The 25,328-nt window shown below is 35.5% G+C and overlaps 1 protein-coding gene across 3 annotated transcripts in view; it reads right to left on the reverse strand.

Moving 5' to 3' along the window:
• LOC149773129 (calcium homeostasis endoplasmic reticulum protein-like) overlaps positions 1-25,328 on the reverse strand; it is a 174,502-nt gene that overhangs the window by 12,008 nt on the left and 137,166 nt on the right. For all 3 annotated transcript variants that reach the window (XM_089946784.1, XM_089946783.1, XM_089946782.1), the window contains 7 exons: positions 18,030-18,068; positions 16,565-16,745; positions 13,685-13,935; positions 11,604-11,718; positions 6,578-6,810; positions 4,497-4,630; positions 3,796-4,071 (listed from right to left, as the gene is read on the reverse strand). In XM_089946784.1, coding sequence (XP_089802910.1) covers positions 3,796-4,071; positions 4,497-4,630; positions 6,578-6,810; positions 11,604-11,718; positions 13,685-13,935; positions 16,565-16,745; positions 18,030-18,068 — 1,229 coding nt within the window. The remainder of the gene's footprint in view (positions 1-3,795; positions 4,072-4,496; positions 4,631-6,577; positions 6,811-11,603; positions 11,719-13,684; positions 13,936-16,564; positions 16,746-18,029; positions 18,069-25,328) is intronic.

The raw sequence follows: 25,328 nt of genomic DNA on the forward strand, positions 1-25,328 counted from the left end.
AATAAAACCATTTCTTATGTTTTATGCATTATGACTTTAAGAATTGTTTGAAATAATATAATGTGCATTCTCTCTCTGTATGTATGTATGTATGTATATATGTATGTATGTATGTATGTATGTATGTATGTATGTATGTTGTTGTTGTTGTTGTTGTGGGGTTTAACGCCATTTTTCAGCACGATAGGCTATACATGGCGGCCAGTATTAATGGTGGAGGAAGAACCCGGAAAACCCCGGAAAGAACCACCGACCCACGAGAAGCTACTGGCAGGCTTTCTCACCTGCCCACATTGGCTGAATCTTAGACTCGAACCGCCGCAGACAGAGGTGAGATGGCAGTGATCCGTAACGAAGAGCGCTTTAGACCACTCGGCCACTCGGGGCCCCATGTATGTATGTATGTATGTATGTATATCCATCCACACACACACAACATCAATCAATCTATATGAAGACATCAACAGAAGAATATTCTCAGCATAAAGCATCATCAGAAGAGACTATAATAGTAACAGCACATGAGATGACACCATCTGTACTAGAAGGCAGGCTGCAAGAAATCAAAGAGGAAATTTTGGACAGCAACATTACAGTCCATTCTGCAAGTTGTTTGGGACAGAATTATTATAACTATGGTTTAAATTTACAGTTTTGATTTGAGGACAGACAATGTTTTCAGAAGTCCTCACTGTTTAAAAAAAAGATTTTAAGATGTGTTAATTTAAACACTATACTGTAAATATATCAGTTTGCTGCTGGTCTGTTTTATTTAACACACTTCTTCAACTTCCAGGTGCATTTCAACTTCATTTATACTTATGCAATTAAGTTCCCCACATTAGGACATGTACATTAAGTTCCCCATATTAGGACATGTACATTAAGTTCCCCACATTAGGACATGTACATTAAGTTCCCCACATTAGGACATGTACATTTAAGTTCCCCACATTAGGACATGTACATTAAGTTCCCCACATTAGGACATGTACATTAAGTTTTCCACATTAGGACATGTACATTAAGTTCTCCACATTAGGACATGTACATTAAGTTCCCCACATTAGGACATGTACATTAAGTTCCCCACATTGGGACATGTACATACCACTGTACAGATATTTTTTGGGGTATTACATCGCTATCCAAGTAACTCTTCTTGCATACCCTAGGATCTACACAGCATGTGTTTATTGGTCATTTCCCCAAAACCAACTGGTTTAAATTGTAAATTAAATGCATTTTAATAAAGAGCGAAAGAACAGCAATAGACATATGTAATATCTTGGAGTCATCTTTATTCACTTGTTTACAGAGTACTAATTTAAGACCTGTATACCACAGAACTCAGGGCTACACAACATCTGTCTATAAGCAAGTTTGAAACATCCCACGACACGACAAGTTTCACTGCAAACAGTCAACACCATTCTAGTAAACTACAGAACTTCTCCACAATCATGCTGAAGTCAGTATATTTCAACTACAGACTCTGCATGAGTTTGTCTGGCAACATTTTGTCCCAATAACAATTTAAATTGCTTTGAAGTCCTATTTTCTGCAAAATGAAAAACATCACAAATTTTTCTATGGATTTGTCAAATACTGGTAGTTTTGCCATTCCTTGTCGTTTTCTACACAAAATCATTTATTTTAAATAGCAACTTCTTTAATGAAATGTTGTAGTTGCTGAAAGGTCTTATTGAGGGTGACTCATTCAGTCACTGTGTTGCTGAAAGGTCTTCTTCATAGCTGCCAACCTTCCAGGCTCACAATTTGTGAAAATTGGGATAAAAAGTCGTGAATTTGGACAAGAATTCATGAAAAATACCATGACAATAACTCCATCCACTCCGACCGTCAATACTACACTATATCAAGTTCGCAATATAAAACTAAAACACTACATATATGCAGAAATATTTATTTATCAAGACATGATACTGTGGCAGACTTGAACTAACAAATTTTCTGCAGCTAAAGAAGCCCTAAAGTCTTATTTTTCCTCACAAGAGAAAATGCACTTTCGCTTGCGCTGCTGCTGTGAGGAATGCACAGGAGCTGCAGCACTTTTGGTCCTTCCACAGGAAAATTTGGAATCGATTTTCGAGTCCGGCAACATTTGTCAGAACAAATGTTTAGCATGGTCTCCAGCTGATAAAGGTAGATTGTGTTCGACAAGAAAACTGAATGCTTCAGCGTTGGTAGCCTGCATTTCTTCTGCCATTTGTTTAAAATATTCCGAAGCTGAAATCTGCGAATTCTTAATTTTCCCAACTTCTATGTGTTTTTTGCAACCGACGTGCTTCCTCACATTGTCTCTGTGATGGCACACTGAGTGCAAAAAGCATGATGAATATCAATGTTTAATGTCAGAATGCATGGCCAATTTTTGATATATTCCAAATTAAACTTCACTTTTTGAGTAATAGAGTTCTTTTTTCTTAGTGGTGAAGACGTTTTTACAATCGTACATGCGATGCTGAACTGTAACTCAAATCAGTGTTGGTGACGCATTCGCGGAGCAAAATTCCGGTTAGGCCCCAGTTTCTCTCAAAAGCATTTGTAAAACTACTCTTATAACATGCATATTAAAATAGGCTAAAATGCTTGCTACTGGGCCAACAGTACTAATCAGCTGTAGATCTACTAATATCGCGACCAATAGTACCGGACCGTTTTGGCAACTGTGAATATCACGACTAGCGCTTAACGGGAAATCGGTTATTTTACTAAAGATTTAAAACAATTGAGGACTGGAGAATTTGTGAATATTTGGCTTGCGGCATGAATCCGTGAATCGCTGAAAAAGTCGTGAAATTCACACCAAATTCGTGAGGGTTGGCAGGTATGCTTATTGAGGGCGACTCATTCAGTCACTGTGTTGCTAAAAGGTCTTATTGAGGGCGACTGATTCAGTCACTGTCCATCCTGAAATGAGGTCCTCTTAGGAAATAATACAATATACATCACACACCAAGTTCACAGTAATTACTATTTATTTTATCAGTCTTTAGTATCATAAATACTAAATTTTATTACAAACTTTCAGTAACATATACATACTCATGATATCTCTTAATATTTTCTGAAGATTTCTCTTGAATGGAAGTAAGAACAGATGGGTATCTGACCCAGCCCGGTTTTGCACTAACCAGAAATACCCAGCCTGGCTAGGTTTTAAATAGAAATTTGATCCTGCTTGCCACAGGCAATAATCAAATAATTATTTAAAAAATAACAACTCAATAATGTTTTATGGCTTACAAAATGGGAGTGAAATGGGGGTGGGGAAAATGGACAAAATCGGAGTGGAGGAATCCAACCCAGCTGGGAACTGGGATCTGGCAAAATTTCCCTAGCCATCCATCCTAACATGTAAGAATACTAACACTGTAGGACTAGCAGCTCTTCTTGGTTTTGGTGGATGCAGGTCTCTATGTGACCTTAAATGGTAATGTGATGACTAAGGCCTGAATAAATCCTAGTACAGTTCCATGTAGACACTGCTTCAGAACTGCTTTGTGAAAATCAATTCTTTCATATGTAAGTCATTTTAGTTCTGTATTACAGAATGTTTTATATGAATAATCAATTTATATACCTAAAATAACACATGCTGCCCTTTTCTGAAGTATACAAATACTGTCAAGCTGAAATCTGGTGTAACTTCACTATAAAGTAAAAACATAATCGTGAATTGGAAGAACATATGTGATGCAATATAGAACCACTGGTCTTTGAACATGCATTTGAACCAACTTGGGATCAATGTAGAACTTTGTGTATTACCTTGAGAAACTCCTCCTTTTATGTCCAGTGTTAAAGCTGCGTCCTACTGCAGGGGAATGCGAATTGCTGTCATTCCGATCACCACGAACAGATGGAGGTGACCTTGACCTTCGAGACCGCTCTAATGGTGGAGGTGAAACTGTGGGTGATGGGGATTTAGACAATGACCTTGATCTGGACCTTGACCTTCTGTATTCCCCTTCTCGATCTTTTCTTTTCCTGGCCATCTGTTTGGCTTTGAAAAATTCATACAATCCTAGCTTCTCCCATCCATCACTAAAAGAGGGAGTAAATGCATAAAAATTCAAAGAAACAGGATTTTATATCTGAAGAACAGAATCAGTCTTAGCCATCATATATCATCAATAAAAGAAACTAAAGTATTTCTTCTAAATTTAATTTTGCAATAATTACACATTTAAATCATTTTATAATAATCGATTTTATATTTCTATTTCGAAAGCATACCCTCCATAATTGATGTTGATGACTTGGTGAGAACACTAAATTAGCAAAATGTTAATAATTCACTTCTTTAAAGTTTAATTCAAAGGGTTCTGATCTCCATTTTAGCAACACATCTTGAATTAAGCCAGGATGAAGACTTATCCAATCAGACTGCTGCATTCTGGACTTAAACTGTATGTCTCAACCAACAGTCAGTTGGTAAAATTTAGTCATTATACAGAGACATTACTTGCCTATCTCTAGGTCTGTCATGATGTGGTGAACTGTAGAAGGCTTCCACAGCTCTCAGAAGCCTCTCACTGGGGGGCATGGGGGGAGGAAGACGGATGTTATTGGGATCAAGGGGCTTGTAGTCAAAATCCTCTAGCTAGAGAAAAAAGAAAAGACATGAAATGGGAACTACAGAATATCTACCATGATAAAACCAAATTTCTTTTAATGTCTGTGGGCTTAAACAAAAGCTCTTTGTCATGAAGTTAAAATTAACTCCTAAGAGATGGGTTACTTTCTAATGGTGTAATTATTTTTGGAATACTGTTAACTTTTACAATCATTCTAATTCTCCCCATCCCACCAATGGCTAACAGATCATAAGCAAAAGTAATCCTTGAAAATAACTTTGATGAAATGCATGAAAATATTAATTCGAGCTGTCACAAATTTAACATAACACAGCACAAGCATCAACTGTGAGACACAGAATGGAGCAAAAGGTTGTCGTTAGTAAGTTACCTCCGGATTAGACTGCACCACATGAAAGTTAGTCCATATCATTTGGATTAACTCTAATCTTACTCCAATGTAATTTTGAAATATCAAACACTGGCTTTTTAAAAAACTATTTTTCCAGCATTTTCTTTTTTTGGGAATAAATATATGGAGATTTTTTTTCTGTATAACTTTTCAAAAAAATCTCATTTCCTTTCCTGTTCTTTTTTAAAAATATTTTAAAACTGCATTCCATTTGAAATTTACTTTAGAACAATACTGACAAAGAATTCTGATCATTATTAAAATAAGGTGTACCTATATTACAAACAGCAATCACTGGTATCTTCTCATAAACTTTAAAACATTTTTATGTTAGTTGTTTTTCTTTGATGCGAGAAGGTCCAAAATTGTATAGAAAAGATTTCATAATAATTAAAAATATTTTTAAAATAATTTTCTTAAAGATTGTATTCAAGATGAAGTGGTTATAATAGTTCCTTGATGCTATATTCTCACAAATTCTTATCTTTCCATCATTTTTAATTTATCTATTATTTACAGTACACCCTCAATATAATGCTACTAGAGTATCTTATAATGAAGTACAAGATACGTAATTTTACTACCATTTACATGACACGGAATTACCATACTTGCCTTAAAACAGGAACTGGGTTATAATGAAGGGCCTTATAACTAATGATTGTAGTAATTACTTATTGCTATCAAAAATTACATTTAAAAATGATTGTTCCAAAATAATTGGACACCAACCATTCACTGGCATAATCTTCAAACATTTGTATCAAACGTTATTATTATTATTATTTTTTTTTAATGTTACGAAAACATAATGGTTTATAGTCTCTTAGACAATGGCTTGACACTGAAAACTTTATAGGGAATCATTTTCAGATACATTTGGAAGAAGCAAATCCAGTGAACATTTGACTCTCAATATCACATGGTGAGGTCACACTAGTTCATAATAATCAAATCTAACTATACCCTACAAGACAGAGCTGTGTAGCTATTGGCTAGCCATGGACAGAAAGTTTCATTGCCCTTATCTCAAAGGGCATTTGAAAAATAGTGCATGAAGGGGTTAATTTTTTTTATTAGTTACCTTGACAACAAATCATGAATGTGATACATGAGAGGCTTTGAAACAGAGAGATAAATGTAACAAAATTCATCCCTATACCACAAACAGCTTTTATAATATAAATCAGAAGCAAAAATCTTAAAATATTTCTCTTTACCCTTTAGGATTACACCCCAAAAATGCAATGCTCCAAGCTCCTAGTGATAATATACAAATATCCCAAGCTTCATGCATTGAACTTAAATGGCTCTCAAGTTAGAAATCAGAAGGGAAAACTTTTTATCCTGTTTTGCAAATTGGATTTGGGATTGATGTATAGAATGGACAGCAGCAGAAAAATGTTCCCTTCTGCAGATGCATAGAATAGGGACTAGCTGACAGAAGACAAAACTGTCCTGTCTTTGAAGTGTCCATTATAGACAAGATTAAATTTATTCAACACAAGTATCTATAGAAAACTTGATGCCAATATATGTAATGGTGCAGAAAGAACATTACCTTTATTAGAGGGGCCATAAGGCCAGCTGGCAGCTCATAGTATGGGACTGAGGGAGTGAGGTCTATTTCTGGGGGTAGCATGGGAGGAAAGCCTCCTCCAGGTATTGGCCCTCCTGTGTAACCTGGTGGGGGTTTACTGAGGTCAGGCAGGGCAAACTGGGGAGGTCCTTGAGGGGGTGGACCCAGGAAGTCAGGAGGTATTATCCCTGGCCCATGTGTTGGAGGAGGTTGACCTGTGACAGAAATTGAGAAAATCATTGAGTAAAATAATGAAGGTGCTAATTCAAGTAATACAGTAAGACATAGAGACGTCCTCTTCTTAAAAATTAAATAACTCTTCACAATAAAAAAAATCTTTAAAAAAGGATTAAAAAATCAATGTACTGCATGGACCTGTCTATGCTAAATTGCTGAAAATTTGCTTGTGGAAAATATATACAGGCAACATTATTTAAAACAAAACGAATCTTTTCTGGTTCAAACCACAAAATGCCCCCAAAAATATCTCGGAAGTCATTCAGAGCTTCCCATTCAAGTCTCTGAATAGGAGTCATTCAAATAATTTTTCCATTTAATTTCCATTAGGACGATCACTTGTGACCAACTGTCCTCTCTAGAACGTCAAGCAGTTTTTTTTCTGCTATGATAGTCAAATCCTTTAAATTGCTGACTTGTACACATACTTGCGCAGAACTTTTCATTACAATGAAAACATGATATTGACAATCTTTAACCTTACAAATAAGGCACTTGGGTCTATTTATAAACAGGCTATTTATACTTCAGATGATACACCTACTCCCATATTAATGCCTATGTAACATATTTGCTCTATGGTTGTGAAGCACAGGGGAATGATTTTGTCAACTAGAAAAATACTTACCTTTTTAATTATGTACCATGTCCATAATCAAGATAGCTAATTATAATCTTGACCAAACCAAACATTGCAGTAATACTAAGTAAACTAACAAAACTATGTCTGCAACTTTTTCCACATGATTTTATCTCCATGCTAAAACGTAAGATGGATTTCCTGGGTTTTTCCTCTACCAAATATATAGGCTGCGATTTACAGCCTATCATGTGCTCCAAAATGGAGTTAAACCCAATTAAATGACACCAAAGACAACTAAGATGCATAACACAAGTCTGGTATACAAATGACTTCTCTAGCACAAAGACTGCAACAATGACTGTTGATCATATCCTGAGTCAATATATCACAGAGTCAACATCTTACTCTTTGGAATGTAAGAGATTCATGTAAAAAACAAACAATGGTGGGATGTTTTAACCAAAGAAAACCCTTTAAATCCTGTAACTGGGAAACCTAATAAATACTGCCTCTTTGGACAGATTCAACAGGATGCAAGTATTGCCCTCCATATACCCACAATTAAAAACTGAAAAAAATAAAAGCTCTAACCAGCTTTCTAACTCTCTTATGCAAAAACATCAACAGGATGAAAAGGGCCTAACACTGCTCACCTGGGAAGTTGACATATGTCAATTGTGAAAGTAAAATCAGTCTTCACATGCTGAGACCTTGATGATATAAAGTCACATACCAAAATCTGATCTAAATATGATCAGAAAAATGGCCTCTTGGGTGTTTAACAACAATCAGATGCAAGATCACTTTATTAATATGCATGGATGTCACTCATAACTGAACCCATCCAAGATCTCAATGGTACAAGCTTTCATGATGTAATACCAAAATCTGATCAGAAATATGAGATCGATCCTCACAAGCTCAACCAATCAGATGCAAGATCACCCATTAATGTTCACCCAGATGTTCATAACTGAACTTTCTCAAGATCTGGATGATTGATAATCTGATAATTATTTTTATCCTAAATATGGTTTCTAGAGTGTTCTCAAGTTCAATCAATCAGAAACAAGATCACCTCAATAATGCGTAGATGTTGCTCAGAATCAAACTCATCTGTGATCTTGATGATACAAGTTTACATACCATGGACACATGACATACCATAAGCTCACCAGACCTTACAGCAAAATGAGCTAAAACAACCTAACCACTAAAGATGTTGTTCTAGGGTTTAACGCCATTTTCAGCACAAGACAGGCTATACATGGCGGCCAGTATAACTGGTGGAGGAAGAACCCTGGAAAACCCAGGGAAGAACCACTGACCCATGATAAACTACTGGCAGGCTTTCCCATGTACCCATGCTAGCTGAGCCTTGGACTCAAACCCACGCAGACAGAGGTGAGATGGCAGTAATCCAGAATAGTGAGCGCTTTAGACCACTCAGCCACTCGTGGCCCCCTAACCACTAAAGAAAGAACTTGTTCCTTTTGCCCCTGTAAGGTTGAAGATGAAGCCCACTTCTTAATAGTATACAAAGTTTATGCAAATGCGAGCGAGACATTCATCTGTGAAATCAATCATTCCCAATATACATACATGTGATTCTATTGATTCTAGGACAATAATGCCATTTTTAAAGACCACCTACCACACATAACATATTATAGTTGAAATCTACAGCTTTTGAAAATTAAACAATCTTTACTTTTTGAAAGTGATTAAAAAATTGTATTTTTACATGTGCTATCTGCACAATACACAAAACTAGTCAGAACGAGTCAATTAGGGATCAGTTCCACCAATGATGCCTGCTGAGTAATCTAAAGTCTGACATGTGTAAACAAAAAACTGTACGCTGATTACCTTATTGTTGTAATCTGGAGAGTCTACTGCCAAAGGCACTTATTTACTGAGGTGCTACAAGTAATAAAATGATCAAAGGTAGTCCATCATGGCTTGCATGTGAGTGATCAAATTTCAGCCAACTTTAGGAGGAGCGAGATAAAAAAAAGAGAGAATGATCAGAAGATAATTTCAGCATAAACACTTCCATCAACTGCTCCGATTTTCCTCTTGTTTAATAGTGATTGTGTCTGAGTGAGTGAAGGTGAGTAAACACTGAGCATACACAGTGCAAATGGTCAATATATACTCCCCACTCTTCAAGTTTAGGAAGTCCAAAATGTTCAGAATGTTCCCCTTGCAGCATACATCAGAAGATTCTCCTGCTCAACATAATATTAATAAATAATGTTGTTAAATATCTTTTGCTTTATTTTGCGAGGGGAATTCCGGACTCAAGCTGTATATCTATAGTGTGTGTGTTTGTGTGTGTGTGTGTTAATTGTATCTGTATTATATAAATATTGAGAACATGCAAGTTTTCTGCAACAGAAAACCTGCACAGTCAAGTTTTTGCTGGTCATATTTGCTAAAGATTTTCCTGGTTCATACACTTTTTAAGAACTTATCATTTTAGTCCAAAAGACTGTTACTGCGATAATTAAAATGATATAAAAATTTTTCTTCTTTAATAATTTAAATCAATTCAAACATTACAGCCATTTAATTTTTTGTTAAATTTCTCTAAAGTTTCATTGCAATACATATTGGTAAAATGTAATGTCACAAACACAGATTCCATTACAATGTTATTTGCCAGGTTTTAGCAATAAACTTTGCCCCTGTACTGGAAAAGAATGAGACTGTTTGTATTTGTTTAGTGTTAAATTGTAAAGTGTGTTTCAAGTCTAGATAGTTCACTGTCTTAACATCAAAATCTGTCAGAAGACAACCTGTTCTTTTCATACAATTGTAGTCACACATCCTTGTTGACTCGGATCGGTAATTGACAGCAACAACATAGCTCCAGAGGGACAGTCAGCTCATTTCTTAGATGGATTCATTATGGAATATACAGTTTAATTATGTCTCCCTAGTCTTTGTTATAATAAACAACCCCCAGTTAACAAATTACTGAAACATAGTATCAAACTGATGCTGCTGTGCAGCAAGTGAGGAACCTTAGAGGCAAGTTTCATCAATTGCAGTTGCTGTCAAAACAATTCCTTAAGTCATTGAAGAGACAAGCCAATTCTCCTTCCAATGCTGTTGTCTGCAACTAACTGCTGGTGCATGAACACCAGAAATGTCAAGTACCTCCCTTTCTGCTTCATATATGTTTATCCAAGTTTTTATTTCTTCTTGTTCAAAACTACATGTTTGTTTGCTGACAGACTGGCCTGGTTTAGAATTTTGCCACTTTCTATTTATCAATGATCATTAGTTGTGTGATCTATTAGTCATGCTGAAGTAAAAGATTTTCACTTGAACCAAACCGCTAAAACTGAAAAATGTATGTGATGCATGTTAACACCACAACAATTTACTTTATAAATGAATCCTGACCATAAGCTGTGTGTGGATTAAGATGGTGACAATATTGGAATGGGATTACACTACATTTGTGGCATCAATACAGCTCCTGTAAAGGTCAGAAACCCATTGGATTCATTTTCATACTCTAAAGTATTATTTAATTTTCCCTACTTTATGCAAATGATAAACCATGCATTTAGGACACTGGTTGAATAGCATATGTACTGGTAAAATTTGGCCTTGTAATGACTTATCCATCCTTGTTGGTAGTCACAGAACCCTAATATATCTCTAATACATTGATGACTTCATAATGTAATGATCAGTATATGCAGATTTTACAAAATTTGTTTAGAATATATATTCACTTAAGTCCTGTCTAACTGCAAACAACATAGACACTGATCTGCTGTCACATAATACATCAGCAGATCAAGGTGTACATTGTTTGTTCTACTGATTATCCCTAATAATCTAAATCTATACAGATCTGCCAGCACATTACATGATAGCTGATCTGGGTCTGTGCTGTCTGCAGCTGAATCAGACTTTTACATGAGTATATATGGTAATTATTATTCAACCTAGAATGCATTTTGGCTTCACTGGTACACAAAAATGCTTAGGCCCAGATCTGCTGCCAGATAATATTCTGGCAGATGTGAGTCTTGGCTATTTGCCCTACTTACAACAACCAATGAACAGTCTCTATTTTGATCTGTCAGATCATCATGTGAAACAGTCTGTCTGCATTGCTTACAGGTTGATCTATGCTATGTACAGGTAAATATCATGTCCACTTACTGAAATCAAACTGTCCTGGAAGTGGTGGTCTTTGGAATCCAGGGTGAGGTGCACCAAATCCATGAGTATGAATGCTGAAACTTGGCTGATACTGGCTAGTGGAGACTGCAGGAGCCTTGCATGTAAAACACACAAGATGAAAACATAATATGAAGAAAAAACTGAATTTTTAATGAAGCAATTTCAAAAGTGTCAACCTTGCAATGATTATGGTAAAAAAATCTGGCAGAAAGTATATCTTATTCATGCCAACAGAGGACACTGAAATACCTTTCAACCTGCAACAGGCTTCACCTGCATTTAAAGACAACCTGTATTTAAGTATCAGGTTTCACATACTGATTTACCTGCATATGAGGACAACCTGTATATCAATATCAGATTTCAAATACTGATTTACTTCCATATGAGGACAACCTGTATATCAGTATCAGATTTCAAATACTGATTTACCTGCATATGAGGACAACCTGTATATCAATACCAGGTTTCACATACTGATTTACCTGCATATGAAGACAACCTGTATATCAATACCTGGTTTCAAATACCGATTTACCTGCATATGAGGACAACCTGTATATCAATATCAGATTTCAAATACTGATTTACCTGCATATGAGGACAACCTGTATATCAATACCAGGTTTCAAATACTGAATTACCTGCATATGAGGACAACCTGTATATCATATCAGATTTCAAATACTGATTTACTTGCATATGAGGACCACTTGTATATCAATATCAGATTTCAAATACTGATTTACCTGCATATGAGGACAACCTGTATATCAATACCAGGTTTCAAATACTGAATTACCTGCATATGAGGACAACTGTATATCAGTATCAGATTTCAAATACTGATTTACCTGCATATAAGGACAACCTATATACAAAATATCAGGTTTTTTTAACTGCATATAAAGACCATCTGTTTTTGTTGTGGTGGGTTTAACAAAGATTTTCAATGTATGATAGGCTACACATGGTGGCCAGTATAACTGTTCACAGCAACCTATTTTAGCTGACCCCAAGTGATTGTAATACACTGGTATGGCCATAATATAATAAATTAATTTGGGGTTTTTTGGTACTCATTGATCCTGACCCATTATTTTAAGGATTTTATATACATTTAATATAAATTTAACAGCATTTTCTTTTTTCCTTTATATTTATTCTTGCACAACTACAGTTATTTTAAAGGTTTTATCTTTCTGAATTTTTAGAACTCAACTTTTAATTGATATTATACAGCCTGTATTGTGCTTATGTACCATTACACAGAATGGATACAAACATACAAACATCTTTGTAAATCAAAGCTATATTACTGATGAAAGATTCAGAGAAACCTGTTTAGTTTAAGTACTCTTAGGACCCCCCCCCCAAAGTTTGGAGTATACAGTAACACAGTTTCATATAGTCATCAAGATGGACACTAAAATATATGTATTTTACAGTCACAGTAGCAAGGATTCAGCTGAAGAGACTTCCTTAAAATGTTTTGTCATTTTCTTTGTTGGTTTCATTGAGAATTGTCTTTTTCATACATCAAGGTTTTTATGCACTGCCAATCACATAAGGTTAGATTATGAACATTTCATGGAAATCAGAAATACAAATTTCCCATTCCCATCTGTTGCCATGGAAATATCGAATTCAGTTTTGTGTATTAGTGTTCTTTGAGTTCATATACCAACTTCTCAAAGACACTTTGTAGAAAGTATAAACTTAAAAGAAAGTTTTGTATATGATGTGGGTGATATATTTGCATATGGTCTGACATACTTCAAATTTTTTTGTTGGTTAAATATTTTATGCAATTTTATCTTGGAGTGATTCTAGAAATAAAATAATAATTCTGTGTGGTTTTCTCATGAATTAAATCACTGTTGTGTTAGCCAGAAATCTAGATCTGAAAGATACTTCAATATAGTTATAAAGGGGAAAAACACAAAATTCTTAAAACATTATTCTCAGCTTAAGTTTCTGATTATTCATTCTGGATTTTCCACTGAACAGGCGCACACTAAAAAGATCCAGAACATTAAAACGTATTTATGTCAATATACCTGTGTATAATTTGGTGCTGATGAACCAGGTGGCATATCCTGGAGGGACATGCTTCCTGGAGGTGGACCCTGACCTGCCAGATTTGTTGTGGGTACTGCCATAGCAACAGAGGTGGATGAGACTAGAGATGGCACCACGGATGCTGTGGCTACACTTGACACTACTTCCACTGCCTGTGAAGAAGGAACTGTTGCTGTGACAACACTGGTGACACCTGGTGGCAAAGAGGCCACAACATTTGGTGGGATTCCTGAAATATGATCCACAGATGAGGCATGTATGGTGAATGAATTTATTTCCAAGGGTACTTTTTCTGGATTTTGCAAAGGATGACATATTGTTGGCAATTTGTGGCTGCACTTCACCTTTACAAACTTCAATAATGCTGTGTAATAAATGTTGTATCATTTACAGAATATTAACAGATGAAACAATTATCTAGCTAGAATTTTAAAAAATGAAATTTTTCACAGGGAGATAGTAGTTATGAAAACTAAAATGACAATAAATGGGTGGATTGAAACAAAAATGAAAACAAGAATATTCGAACTTTCTTATTTAATGTAAACTGAGAATAAAGACAACATTTTTTCTTATGTTTCAAATGCATACAATCTGAAATTTACTGTGCAGTACACTTAGGTCTTTTACTTAATTAAAAAACAAATACTTTTGATGAAAAAGGCTACAGTGCTAAAAATGAAAGTATTTATTAAAGCTGCACTCCCTTGTAAAATATGGTAGTTTAAGTAAGATAATAGCATAACCTGAATAATGGGAATCTCATAATATTCCCTTAATGGGATTCTCAAAACATTACCTGAATAATGGGAATCTCATAATATTCCCTTAATGGGATTCTCAAAACATTACCTGAATAATGGGAATCATGTAACATGACCCGAATAATGGGAATCTCCTTAATAGTATGAAGACCATTCCAGCATTGCATATTGAGTAGTCAGCTCAAGAATTGTTAAACAATAGATAATGTGTATAAACAAAAAACTGTCAATTAACCTATTGCTGTAATTTGCTGACTTTAAAGCCAAAGGCGGGATATTTTATGAGGTGTGATAAGTAACAATGGGATCATAGGTGATCAATGATGGTGCTTGAGTCTATGATTAAAAAATGTCGTCTGACATTTAGCAGAGGTGAGAAAAATAGGAGACCAAAACTTGATTTTTGCTGAAACACTTTAGTAAATATCTTTTTCTTTTTGGATCAATTCAAAATGTGCACTTACTCCCAATGCTGAAATAACCTCACCAGCTAAGAAATATCACTTGTTCAGCAATGATTTGAAATTAGAGTCAGGTGTGCGCAACAATTACCTGTGTTTGAGTATATTTTTCATGCAAAGTGGATTTTAAGATAGTATATGTAGGAAGAAATGAAATCAACAGGTATATGCATACACTGCCTATTAGAAGCATTGATTCTCCTGTAACAAGTTCACACACTTTAAAGGTCTTGTTTGAGATGGGATCAAAAGTGGATTGCAGCACTTGCTGAAACATTGCTTGTAAATTTTGTGGCAGAGCATAGTTGACTTTTCCTCACTGCTGATAAATTTACTAAATTGATTAAAATTATGTCTCCAGACTCCAAGATTGCACAGAAATGTTCATTCCAAAATATAAAGACAGCACACACTGTAACTCAGGTCTAGCCCCTTAAAAAAGTTAAAAATATGTGTAGGAGTATGAAGTTCATTGTCATGATTAATACATGCTCATGTTATGTTTTCAATCCCCTTTAATACCTAAAATGGATGATGTTTGAACTTTACTGGCTTAGAAGCCAATCTAATGATTAAACTTTTCAAATCCACTGATCACATCCTGGTTCTGTCTCCTGTATGTCATTATATCAATTAAAAATTTTATTAGAAAGGACTACAGTTTAAACTTGCCAATTCCCTGTGACAGCATAGCACCTGCTGAAGACAGAAACATCCTATTATTAAAAGTATGTAAAAACATAAGGCTTCCAAAAATTTATCTGCATGCCTTGATTTAGGAAAAAGATGATAAAAGGAAAGAAACTGTCCATGTTTCTCTATAATCAAAATTATCTAGCCAAGTTATTTCTTGCTCTAAGTAAGAGTTACTTCCCTTACATCACAATACTGTTACAGTCTAGTTTAGGAGTGAAAATAGAGTATTATGTTGTAGTTTATCTCATTAGTTTTGCCCATTCATTTAATTCACCATATTTCTATCAGTCTTCATAACTGGCTCTCAGATCAAACGAAAACGAAATTTGTGATTTGAAATATACCTATCTTTGGAAAAAGAAAATAAACTAATATTGGAAGTATATAGAGAAACACGGTCCTATACCTATCAGCAGGCTGAATGTGGGATATATATCAGCCTGTCAACCAAGGTGAGGGTTATTAATACTCAGATTCATTTTGGATATTCTCTGTGATATACTCAAACAGCGTAAGCCTGATGAAGTTTCTATTATAATCCGAGTCCATGTTCTAATTTCATGTCAAAGTATCAAATTTGTGCCCTAGTTTAGAACTGCGGTTTGCATGTGTGTGATTGTTCTCTCTCTCTCTCGCATGCTCGTGCACACAGACACACTGAGCTCAGATATACATTTTGTGTGCCTATCTGACATGGGCTGAGCCCACTTATAAGACATGGGGTTTAACCTGAACATCACATTGTCTTTTAACCTGAAATCTGAAAATAAAAAAAACACAAGAAACAACAGTTACCAGAAGGGAAAATAAGTAACTGGGACTCAATCCTGAGACCTTTTTAAAACCAGCGATACACTCTACTATAGAAGCAATCGATTTTAACATCCCTGGCCAGTTCCTACAGCACAAACTAGTCTGGACTTGGACTTAAACCTACCAGCAGTCTGAGCTTGCTGTTGCAGTGAAGTTATGATCTGTAGCTGTTGCTGAAGCTGCTGCTGAGTCATGTTCATATGGTTGACAAAGTCCTGATGCTGCTTCTGGAGACTGTTGTATTGTTGCTGGATATTAGCGGTAATCTGGGACACTATGGAGGCATGGTCCTTCAGTACCTTCTCCTGAAAGCAGTGATGTTTAACATTTTTACTTAAAGAGCTACCGTATATATTCACTTGTTGAGTCACACTGCACACAACAAAGATCCTGATCTGTCAGAGCATAATGCATCTGCAGATCAGGGTCTATCTTGTTTAATCAACTGATTGCTCCTAACAAACTGGAAAGACCCAGATCTACCAGCACATTATGTGCCGGCAGATCTGGGTTTGCGCAGTTTGCAGTTGGACTTGTCTTATAAGCAAATATATACAGCATCTGCAGAATTCTGAAAATGAAGGCCTGGAGTTTAGGTGTATTTTTTCAAACTACAAGTCAAAATTTAAAACCAAAGAATCAAGAATTAGAAATTTAAATTCTGGAAAGCAGGGTATCTCAATGCTGACAGCTCCAATTTTATATTTTGGTACATGTACCTACTGCTCCAAAAATTAACATCATAACCATAATCATACATCCTTTAGGAATTCTTTATCATAAACAGATGCAAAACCATATACAGCTCTCCATTATTACAACACCCTTCTATACAATGTAATTCTGGATACTGCTATGGACCGAAATATGCATATATAACATTTCAGTTTATTCTTGCTACATTAGATTTCAGTACAGACAGGAATAAGGTTAGCAGTTATGGGCCCCAACTACAGTTTTATAATGTGGGAGAACTGTACCTAATGCAAGTGCAGGCTTAAAAAGATCCTTTAACTACTCCTCTTCCCACAGGACATAAAAGACAGTGAGATATCCCTGGAATTGAATAGCTTGTTTTTTAGGGAAAATTCACTTGTCTTGAACCACCCACCACTTAACTGAACATGTAGCCAAGTAGATTTTTTAAGAGTTCTTGTGTATGCACTTAGTAAGTTCCAGCCTATTCAAATTACTTATAGCTGAGGTTAAAGTCACTCCAATTCATACTTAGTTATCTGTATGAGAAAATTAAAAGCTGGATCTAAACCTGGCAGAGTCTTTCAAACGCATGATCAAAATTACTTTAACAAGAACAATGGGCCCACAAGATAACATGACCTTACAGCAGGTGAGACAGAGATTCAAGATTTCAATTAAGTTAACCACCATTTGACTGACAGATTCACAAATGCATATACTATGAATTGACATGAAATTAAAATGATGTGGAAATTTGGTTCAAATAAAGTACATGTATATTCTTATGTGTCAGTATGTGTGACTTGAAAAAATTATACTGTAACTTAGATAAACATCTAAACATTCAATGACATCTTGGGGATCTGATATGATAAATAGCAACTCCATACCTTGAAGGCTGATAGAGACTGGCTGGGTTCCCTCATTTGCTGAAAAGTAAAGATAGATGAATATATAAATACTAAAGTCTATCTACATGTATATATGCTACATATAAATATATGCTCATTCATTTCTTTTTCATTATCCTTAGAAGCTGCCATGGTTTGACTGAAGATCTGAAACCTACAGAATGGACAAGTGCCCTGCCAGAGAATCATGTTGAGCTGGATGCAAATTACCGGTACGAAGAAAAATGATACATTATTGATACATCTTAATGATTAATATAAACAAATTTAAGTATAAAGTAAGAAGCAGTGATAGTAGTTGAAGAAAAGATTTGATTTTGTGATGTTCATTTTTCCAGCACATCAACACAAATAGGTTATTTAGTACACCAGCAACTGGAGTAAAGTGCACTGCCCAAGGACACAATGCCAGTAGCCAATGATTTATTATCAACTTAGTAGAATGGCTCCTGTCTCCATTTGACTCTTTTAGAAAATTCAGGAGCACACTGTGTCTATTCTACATCCACAAAGCCGTAACTAATATCAAACACAATGCTGGGTCAATTCTACATCCAAAAAGCCGTAACTAATATCATATACATAATGCTGGGTCAATTCTATATCCACAAAGCCATAACTAATATCAAACACATAATGCTGGGTCAATTCTACATCCAAAAAGTCATAACTAAGTATCAAACACAATGCTGGGTCAATTCTACATCCACAAAACCATAACTAATATCAAACACAATGCTGGGTCAATTCTACATCCACAAAATCGTAACTAATATCATATACATAATACTGGGTCAATTCTACACTGACAAAGCCGTAACTAATATCAAACACATAACGCTGGGTCAATTCTAAGATGTGCTGTTGCAATAGTAAAAAATACTGCAAGCCCTATTTTTCTTTACTCAGAAAAATCACACTTTTAAAAAATGTTGCCGTTTTTCTAACTTGGAGGGGCAATTTGCCCCATAACTATTCTTTACTTGGAAAAATCACCCTTACATTAAATAATTAGCCCTTTTTCTCATTTTGAGGGGCAATTTGCCCCATAACATTCCAGTTCTACGATACAGTCTACATGCTACGAATGAAACCGAACAATTCTGTGTGATTAATATTGAGATTATCATGGTCTGACTTCATATCAAACAAATGCAATAGTTATGGCATTAGGTCACAGGGTCAAGCTAAATATAAATGTGCACCTTATACTGTGCAACAACAGGCAGAAAATGCATACAGTATGTGTTGCATTTATTATCATGTTAAAGTACATCGTTATCACTGAATGAGATGCTAGTGATGACCGCCATGTTGGTTAGGACATTGGTTTAGAATATGAATCTGGCAGTCATGGATGCAGCCATCCCATGCTCATCTGAAAAACAATTCCAAGATCAAACAACAGTAACAAAACTTAGTACTTGATGATCTGCACAGCAATACCCAGTGTTTTAATCAAGAACAACAACCACCCTTGGTTCCCAAATATCTGCACAGAGACACTCGTAATATTATTCTTGTTTGGGAATGAATACCATTTTTCAACAAATGATAGGCTACATACATGTACATGGCAGCCAGTATAAATGGAGAAGGGAGAACCTGGTAAAACCAAGGAAAGAACCACCAACCCACAAGAAACTACTGGCAAGCATTCTCATATGCCCACATTGGCCAAGCTCAAGATTCAACCACCATGGACAGAGATGGCACAATGTTGTAAACATTTATATTACACAACTGAGAAAATAAAGGTCTTTGATGCAAGCTTCATGGTCTATGTTTATGGCCTAGCTGACCATATTTATGAGCTGACTGTATCAATATGCCAGTGGTTTAATATGACCAATGACCATCCTGCCACAGATCACCTTCATGATGAGCTGAAGTCATGTCAAATCATGATAGTGACTGTTTTATGTGCAATAAAAGTCCCTGTATATAGAGTAAGGAAATATATATCAAGACATTTTATTTTTTGCACTGTAGGACAGGGGTCATAGTGACTGTATAAGCCTCTTTCTTACTTGTATACTACAAAACACAAAGTGGTGAAGTTTTCCATATCATCAGTGTATAGAACTGTGTAGGACGTTTTATTTCACAAATTTATTTCTTCATGATGATGTACATTTTTATAAAATGATTAAAAAATGATCAACCTAACTACCATGGGTTGAAACTGCAATAAGGGAATTAAGGAAAGACAGACTTCTTCTATTTTAATGAAATTTTTGGGGTTTATTTCTTTGTTTTGTTTTCTTTTGCCTGATAAAAGCAATTTGTAAGGATAATGAATTTATGTCTATTGAGCAAACAAGCACTGTGTCACGATGAACGTTATACAAAATTTTTAAAAATGCAAATTGAAAGTATTTTCTGAACCAGTTACATCACTTTGCATACCATCTTTACTTGCTTATAAGAGGAGTCCAAGTGCAAACTGCACAGACCCAGATCTGCCATCGCATAATGCGCTGGCAGATCTAGGTCTGTGCAGTTTTCTATAAGTAATCAGTAGAAGAAAATACTGACCCTGATCTGCAGGCACATTATGCTACAGCAGATCTTGATTTTTGTTGTTTGCAGTTTGAATCGACTTACAAATGAGTGTATACGCGATGTTGAAGCAGACCTAAAATCAAAATTGATACACATAGAAAAAAGTACCGGAAGAGCTATATTACACACAAACCTTTTTTATTTAAATCCAGCCACTTCTTTAAAATATAAATATGAACATTTGATTCTGGAAATAATTTTGCCACAGCTGCCTTTGTCAAATATGAAATGTATGGATATCATTATTTGTTTATCTTAAGCACTACAATGAAAAATTTCGTTCAAATATTAAGAATTCTGTGTTCTCGTTAACACCCACAGGAACAACCAACACCCTTGGTTCTCAAAGATCTGCTGAGCAACAGAATGTTGTAAACATCTATAACATCTATGCTACACAACTGAGAAAATAAAGGGTCTTTGATGCAAGTTTATGTTTATGACATAGCTGACCATATTTATGAGCTGACCTTGTCTATATTTCAGTGGTTTACTATGACCAATGACCATCCTGCTACAGGCCAACTTTGTTTAGAGCAGAAGTCAGGTTGATAAACATGTATAATTGTGATAATTGCTGATTTATGTGTAATAAGAGTCCCCTTTCCAGGGATGAAAAAATATAAAGACATGTATAATTTTTCCACTACTGCATACAGGTCATATTGTATAAGCCTTTTTTTTTGCTTTTAAACTGAAGAAACACAAACTAAATTATTTAGTTTTCTATATCATCAGTGTAAAGAACAGTGTAGAACGTTTATTTCCCAAATTTAAGTTTCTTCCTGATTCTGTCCAATTTTATCAAAAGGATATAGGAATTGATTTACCTAACAACCACAGACTGAAGCTGCAATTAGGAAAATCATGGAAAAGCAATTCTTGTCTTTTAATGTATTTTTTCTCTTCTTCCCTGAAAGTAATTTTCAAAGTCCTGAATTTGTGTTTATTAAGCAGACAAGACCTGTGTCATAATGGATGCTATAAAGATTTTTTTTTAAAAAGCAACTTCATAATCTTTTTTAAATGCTGACTGTGTTGGGGCACAGCAAAGTGATACAGGTAGAAAAAGAATGATATTTATATCAATGCAGAAATGTAAAACTTAGTCACTTGTGCTTTATAGTATTAAAAAAGATATTTTGCTTGCTGGAAGTAAATCACTATCCTTTCACAGTAAGTGCAACTAGAAGACTTTGCCAAATAAGGAATGTATAACTTGTGGCATGCACTGCCATGCACCTGTTAATTTTCCGAGTTTTTCCAAGAAAGCGTGACTTCAAATGCCAAAGATTAAACTGATTATGTTCTAATTGATTGAAAAAGCTACATGTATCTGCTCCAGGCACATATTGGCACACCCTGACATTTACATGACATCACATGATATCATGCATGTACTAAATCTGATCAAAGCCATGGTAGCTCAGGTGGAAGAACACTGGATTTATAATCCATTGGTTCAATACCCGCTCTGGCCAGCCCTGGTTGGCTGCCTCAGTATGTCCTTGGGAAAGGCAATCAGCTCCCATTTCTTCAAAACCAATAAAACCAAAATATTATTGCCTTCTTCCTTGGGCACTGTCCATCTACAATGCTGTCTCACAGTGTCCTCACCTTCAGCTTAGGTATCAAACCCCAGCAAGCAACACTACTGGTAAAAAATTCCTTTCTGAGAAAGCTAAAGCAGAATAAGTTTAGCCATTACAAATAACCACTACATACTGTTTGCTTCATTTTATATTTGTGACAAAGTTGCAAAGCCATTGCCACACAAGCCAACTCCCAATAACAGCAACACAGGTCACTCTGACAAGAGGAGCCAATTTCCACTAACAACTACACAGGTCATTCCCATAACAGGACCCAACTACCAATATGAGCTACAGGCCATTCCCACAATGGGTGCCAGCTCTAAATACCAGCTACACAGGCCATTCCCACAATGGGTGCCAGCTCCCACTACCAGCTCTACACAGGCCATTCCCACAACAGTTACCAACTTTCAATACAGGTACTGAATTTTTAAAAACTGTTGAGGATAAAACTCAAGATCAAGCTCAAAAGTTGAAAATCATTTATCATGCACGAATTATATGTTCCTGCATCATTAAAATTCATCATGAATTGGGGCACTCAAAGATGAGGTGATTTTCAAAGTTCTGTAATGCTATTTTATTTGTTTTATCTACTGAAAGTCACAATTTTGCAACTGAGGTTGAGTTTCTAGCTCAGTGTTTGAAGATAACGGGGCCCAATATTTTGTTTGGCTAGTTTTGGAAACAGACTCTAACAACAAGTGTACTGTTGCTGCATTAGGAAGACATTATGTTGCGTTGGTGCTGGAGAGACTAATGACAAGATCAATCACAATCAGCATTAACCTGTCTGATGAAAAATTCACAGTTCACTGTTTTGGACAAGAGGTGACCATGTTCGGTACATTGACTTTATGACTCACTGACACGATTCCACCAAAAATTACCTTGGTAATGACTGTGGGTCAGGCTTATCAACAATGTTTATTCGTACAATTTGATGCACATGTTCCACATAAAAGATTTAAAGGACATCAGATGAATGTCTTAATGAAGCATGGCTTATTATTGTTTTATACTGCAGGAACTAATTAACATTGACAGATGGGCATCTTGAACTAATCTTTATACAATGGACACTATTCCTGCCAAACAGTATTATTGTAGTCAATTCACCAAAACGATGAATTTTGTATAACTAGATTTTCTAAATTAGTGACCTTTTATAATAAAAGTGAAACTTGAGTGATAAGAACTGAAAACCATGAAATACTGGACACACGCATGCTCATATATACCTGAAATGCTGGACACATGCATGCTCATGCACACCTGAAATGCTGGACGCACACGCATGTTCATACACACCTGTGATTAACATGCTCATACACACCTGTCATTAACATATCTAAGCCTCATTTCAGCAAATAAAATGTTTTTCTTTTATGTAATGCAAAAAGAAAAAATGTTCATGAGTGCATTTGTCTTGGATGACAACAGCCAGATTTTTGAAGATCTTTGTCAGATGCTATGTTTTTCATACAGCATTGTTTTTGACACTCCAGCACTCTTCTTAATGTGAATAGATTATGCCCCAAAGCTATACACATTTTACTCGCCCACAAGAATTCCACCTGTTATTTCGCAGAAGCATACATTAAAATGTCTGCACCTAAACTTGTTTGCTTTTCTTTTCTGGAATTTTAGTTTGTGTAAACACTCAGCATACAGTCACATATTTCAAACCTTTTGAAAATCAAGGTCTAGGACAATCTGTGAAATGAATACTGGAGTGGTGTTCTCAGTAATCTATGAAATGCAGAATCTTGTCTACTGTGAATTCAGACATATCTATGCTTGAACAAGAAATAACTCCTACAAGTTCACTTTACAGAAGATTGACATCTTGCCTATGTCCACATGGGTTTAAGCCTAGGTTAGACAAATGTATGTCAAGCAGCTTGCCAGTAGCTCTGTGTGGGTTAGTGGTTCTTCCTTCACCAAACATACTAGCACCATGTATAGGCTATCAAGTCCTGAAAACTGCAATAAATCCAAAACAACACTCCAACCACAAATCTGGCCAATTTTTATTTTTTAAAAAAAGAGGTAAAAGTCAAAGTCTAGCCCAAGACTTTTAAATATAAAACCCCCCTAACCAAATTTGTTTTCCAATCCATGAAGTTCTTTAATGCTGTAAAACTCCAACAAGGCATTCAACTCATAAACAAAAGGATGCAGGTTTGATTGTCATCTGGAGATCAGCCCTGATGGACTACAGTGAAGTGTCCATGGGCACGGTGTTTTACATTCCTTAGCACAGTATAACCTTCAAAGCTTTATGCCTTAAATCACCAAAGAACCCAACCCTAAAGTATTTAACATTCTTAAGTAAACTAAGAAAATAAAAATGACCTGATCTTTTTAACATAAAGGTCCATATTAAATTGTTTCAATCCTTCAGAAGCTTTTTGAACTGAGACAAAATTCATGGTAACAAGTATAATTTTTTTTAAAGGTCAATCATGGGCTTTAACTCTGTCCAATTTGGATAGAAATAGATGAAAAATTATTTTCACTAATGTTTTATCAATATGATGTTGTTGAGCAGAAGTAGAATGCAAGGTAACTACTTCGCCAAACAGAGGTAACAACTAACTCTAATTATGGCAAACAAAAATGAGCTTGCCCTACACAATTTCAATACAAAACCAATGCTAAAATGTGTTTTAAATTCATTAGGTCCTTTAAATCTCACTGGATGGAAGCCAAATTTGTGGCAGGCAACCAGACATCAGATGTGAAATGACCTAAAATGTTTTATGGGTACCAATATAGGACTCTTCCACAGAATATGGCTTATTTTCTAATGGTTTTTACATCTAAAATGTTATGAATAACTTTTATGAAAACTCAACAACAAATTATATATAAAGAGATTAATCAAAGTATCCATGATGCAAATGTACTATCAAAACAGTGGCGGTTTGTGGGTTTAATGCCATTTTTCAGCACATGATAGGCTATACAAGGTGGCCAGTATATCTGCTGGAGGAAGAACACTTGAAAACAACAGGAAGCTTATAATGAAAACAGCATCATCCATGCCATTCCACAGCATGCAACATGAAGCGAATTTATACTGTAAAAAAAACACCTCCAACATACACACATA

This window comes from Sinohyriopsis cumingii, unplaced genomic scaffold (assembly GCF_028554795.1).
Source record: "Sinohyriopsis cumingii isolate HCF-2022 unplaced genomic scaffold, ASM2855479v2 utg000881l, whole genome shotgun sequence".
Taxonomy (NCBI): domain Eukaryota; kingdom Metazoa; phylum Mollusca; class Bivalvia; order Unionida; family Unionidae; genus Sinohyriopsis; species Sinohyriopsis cumingii.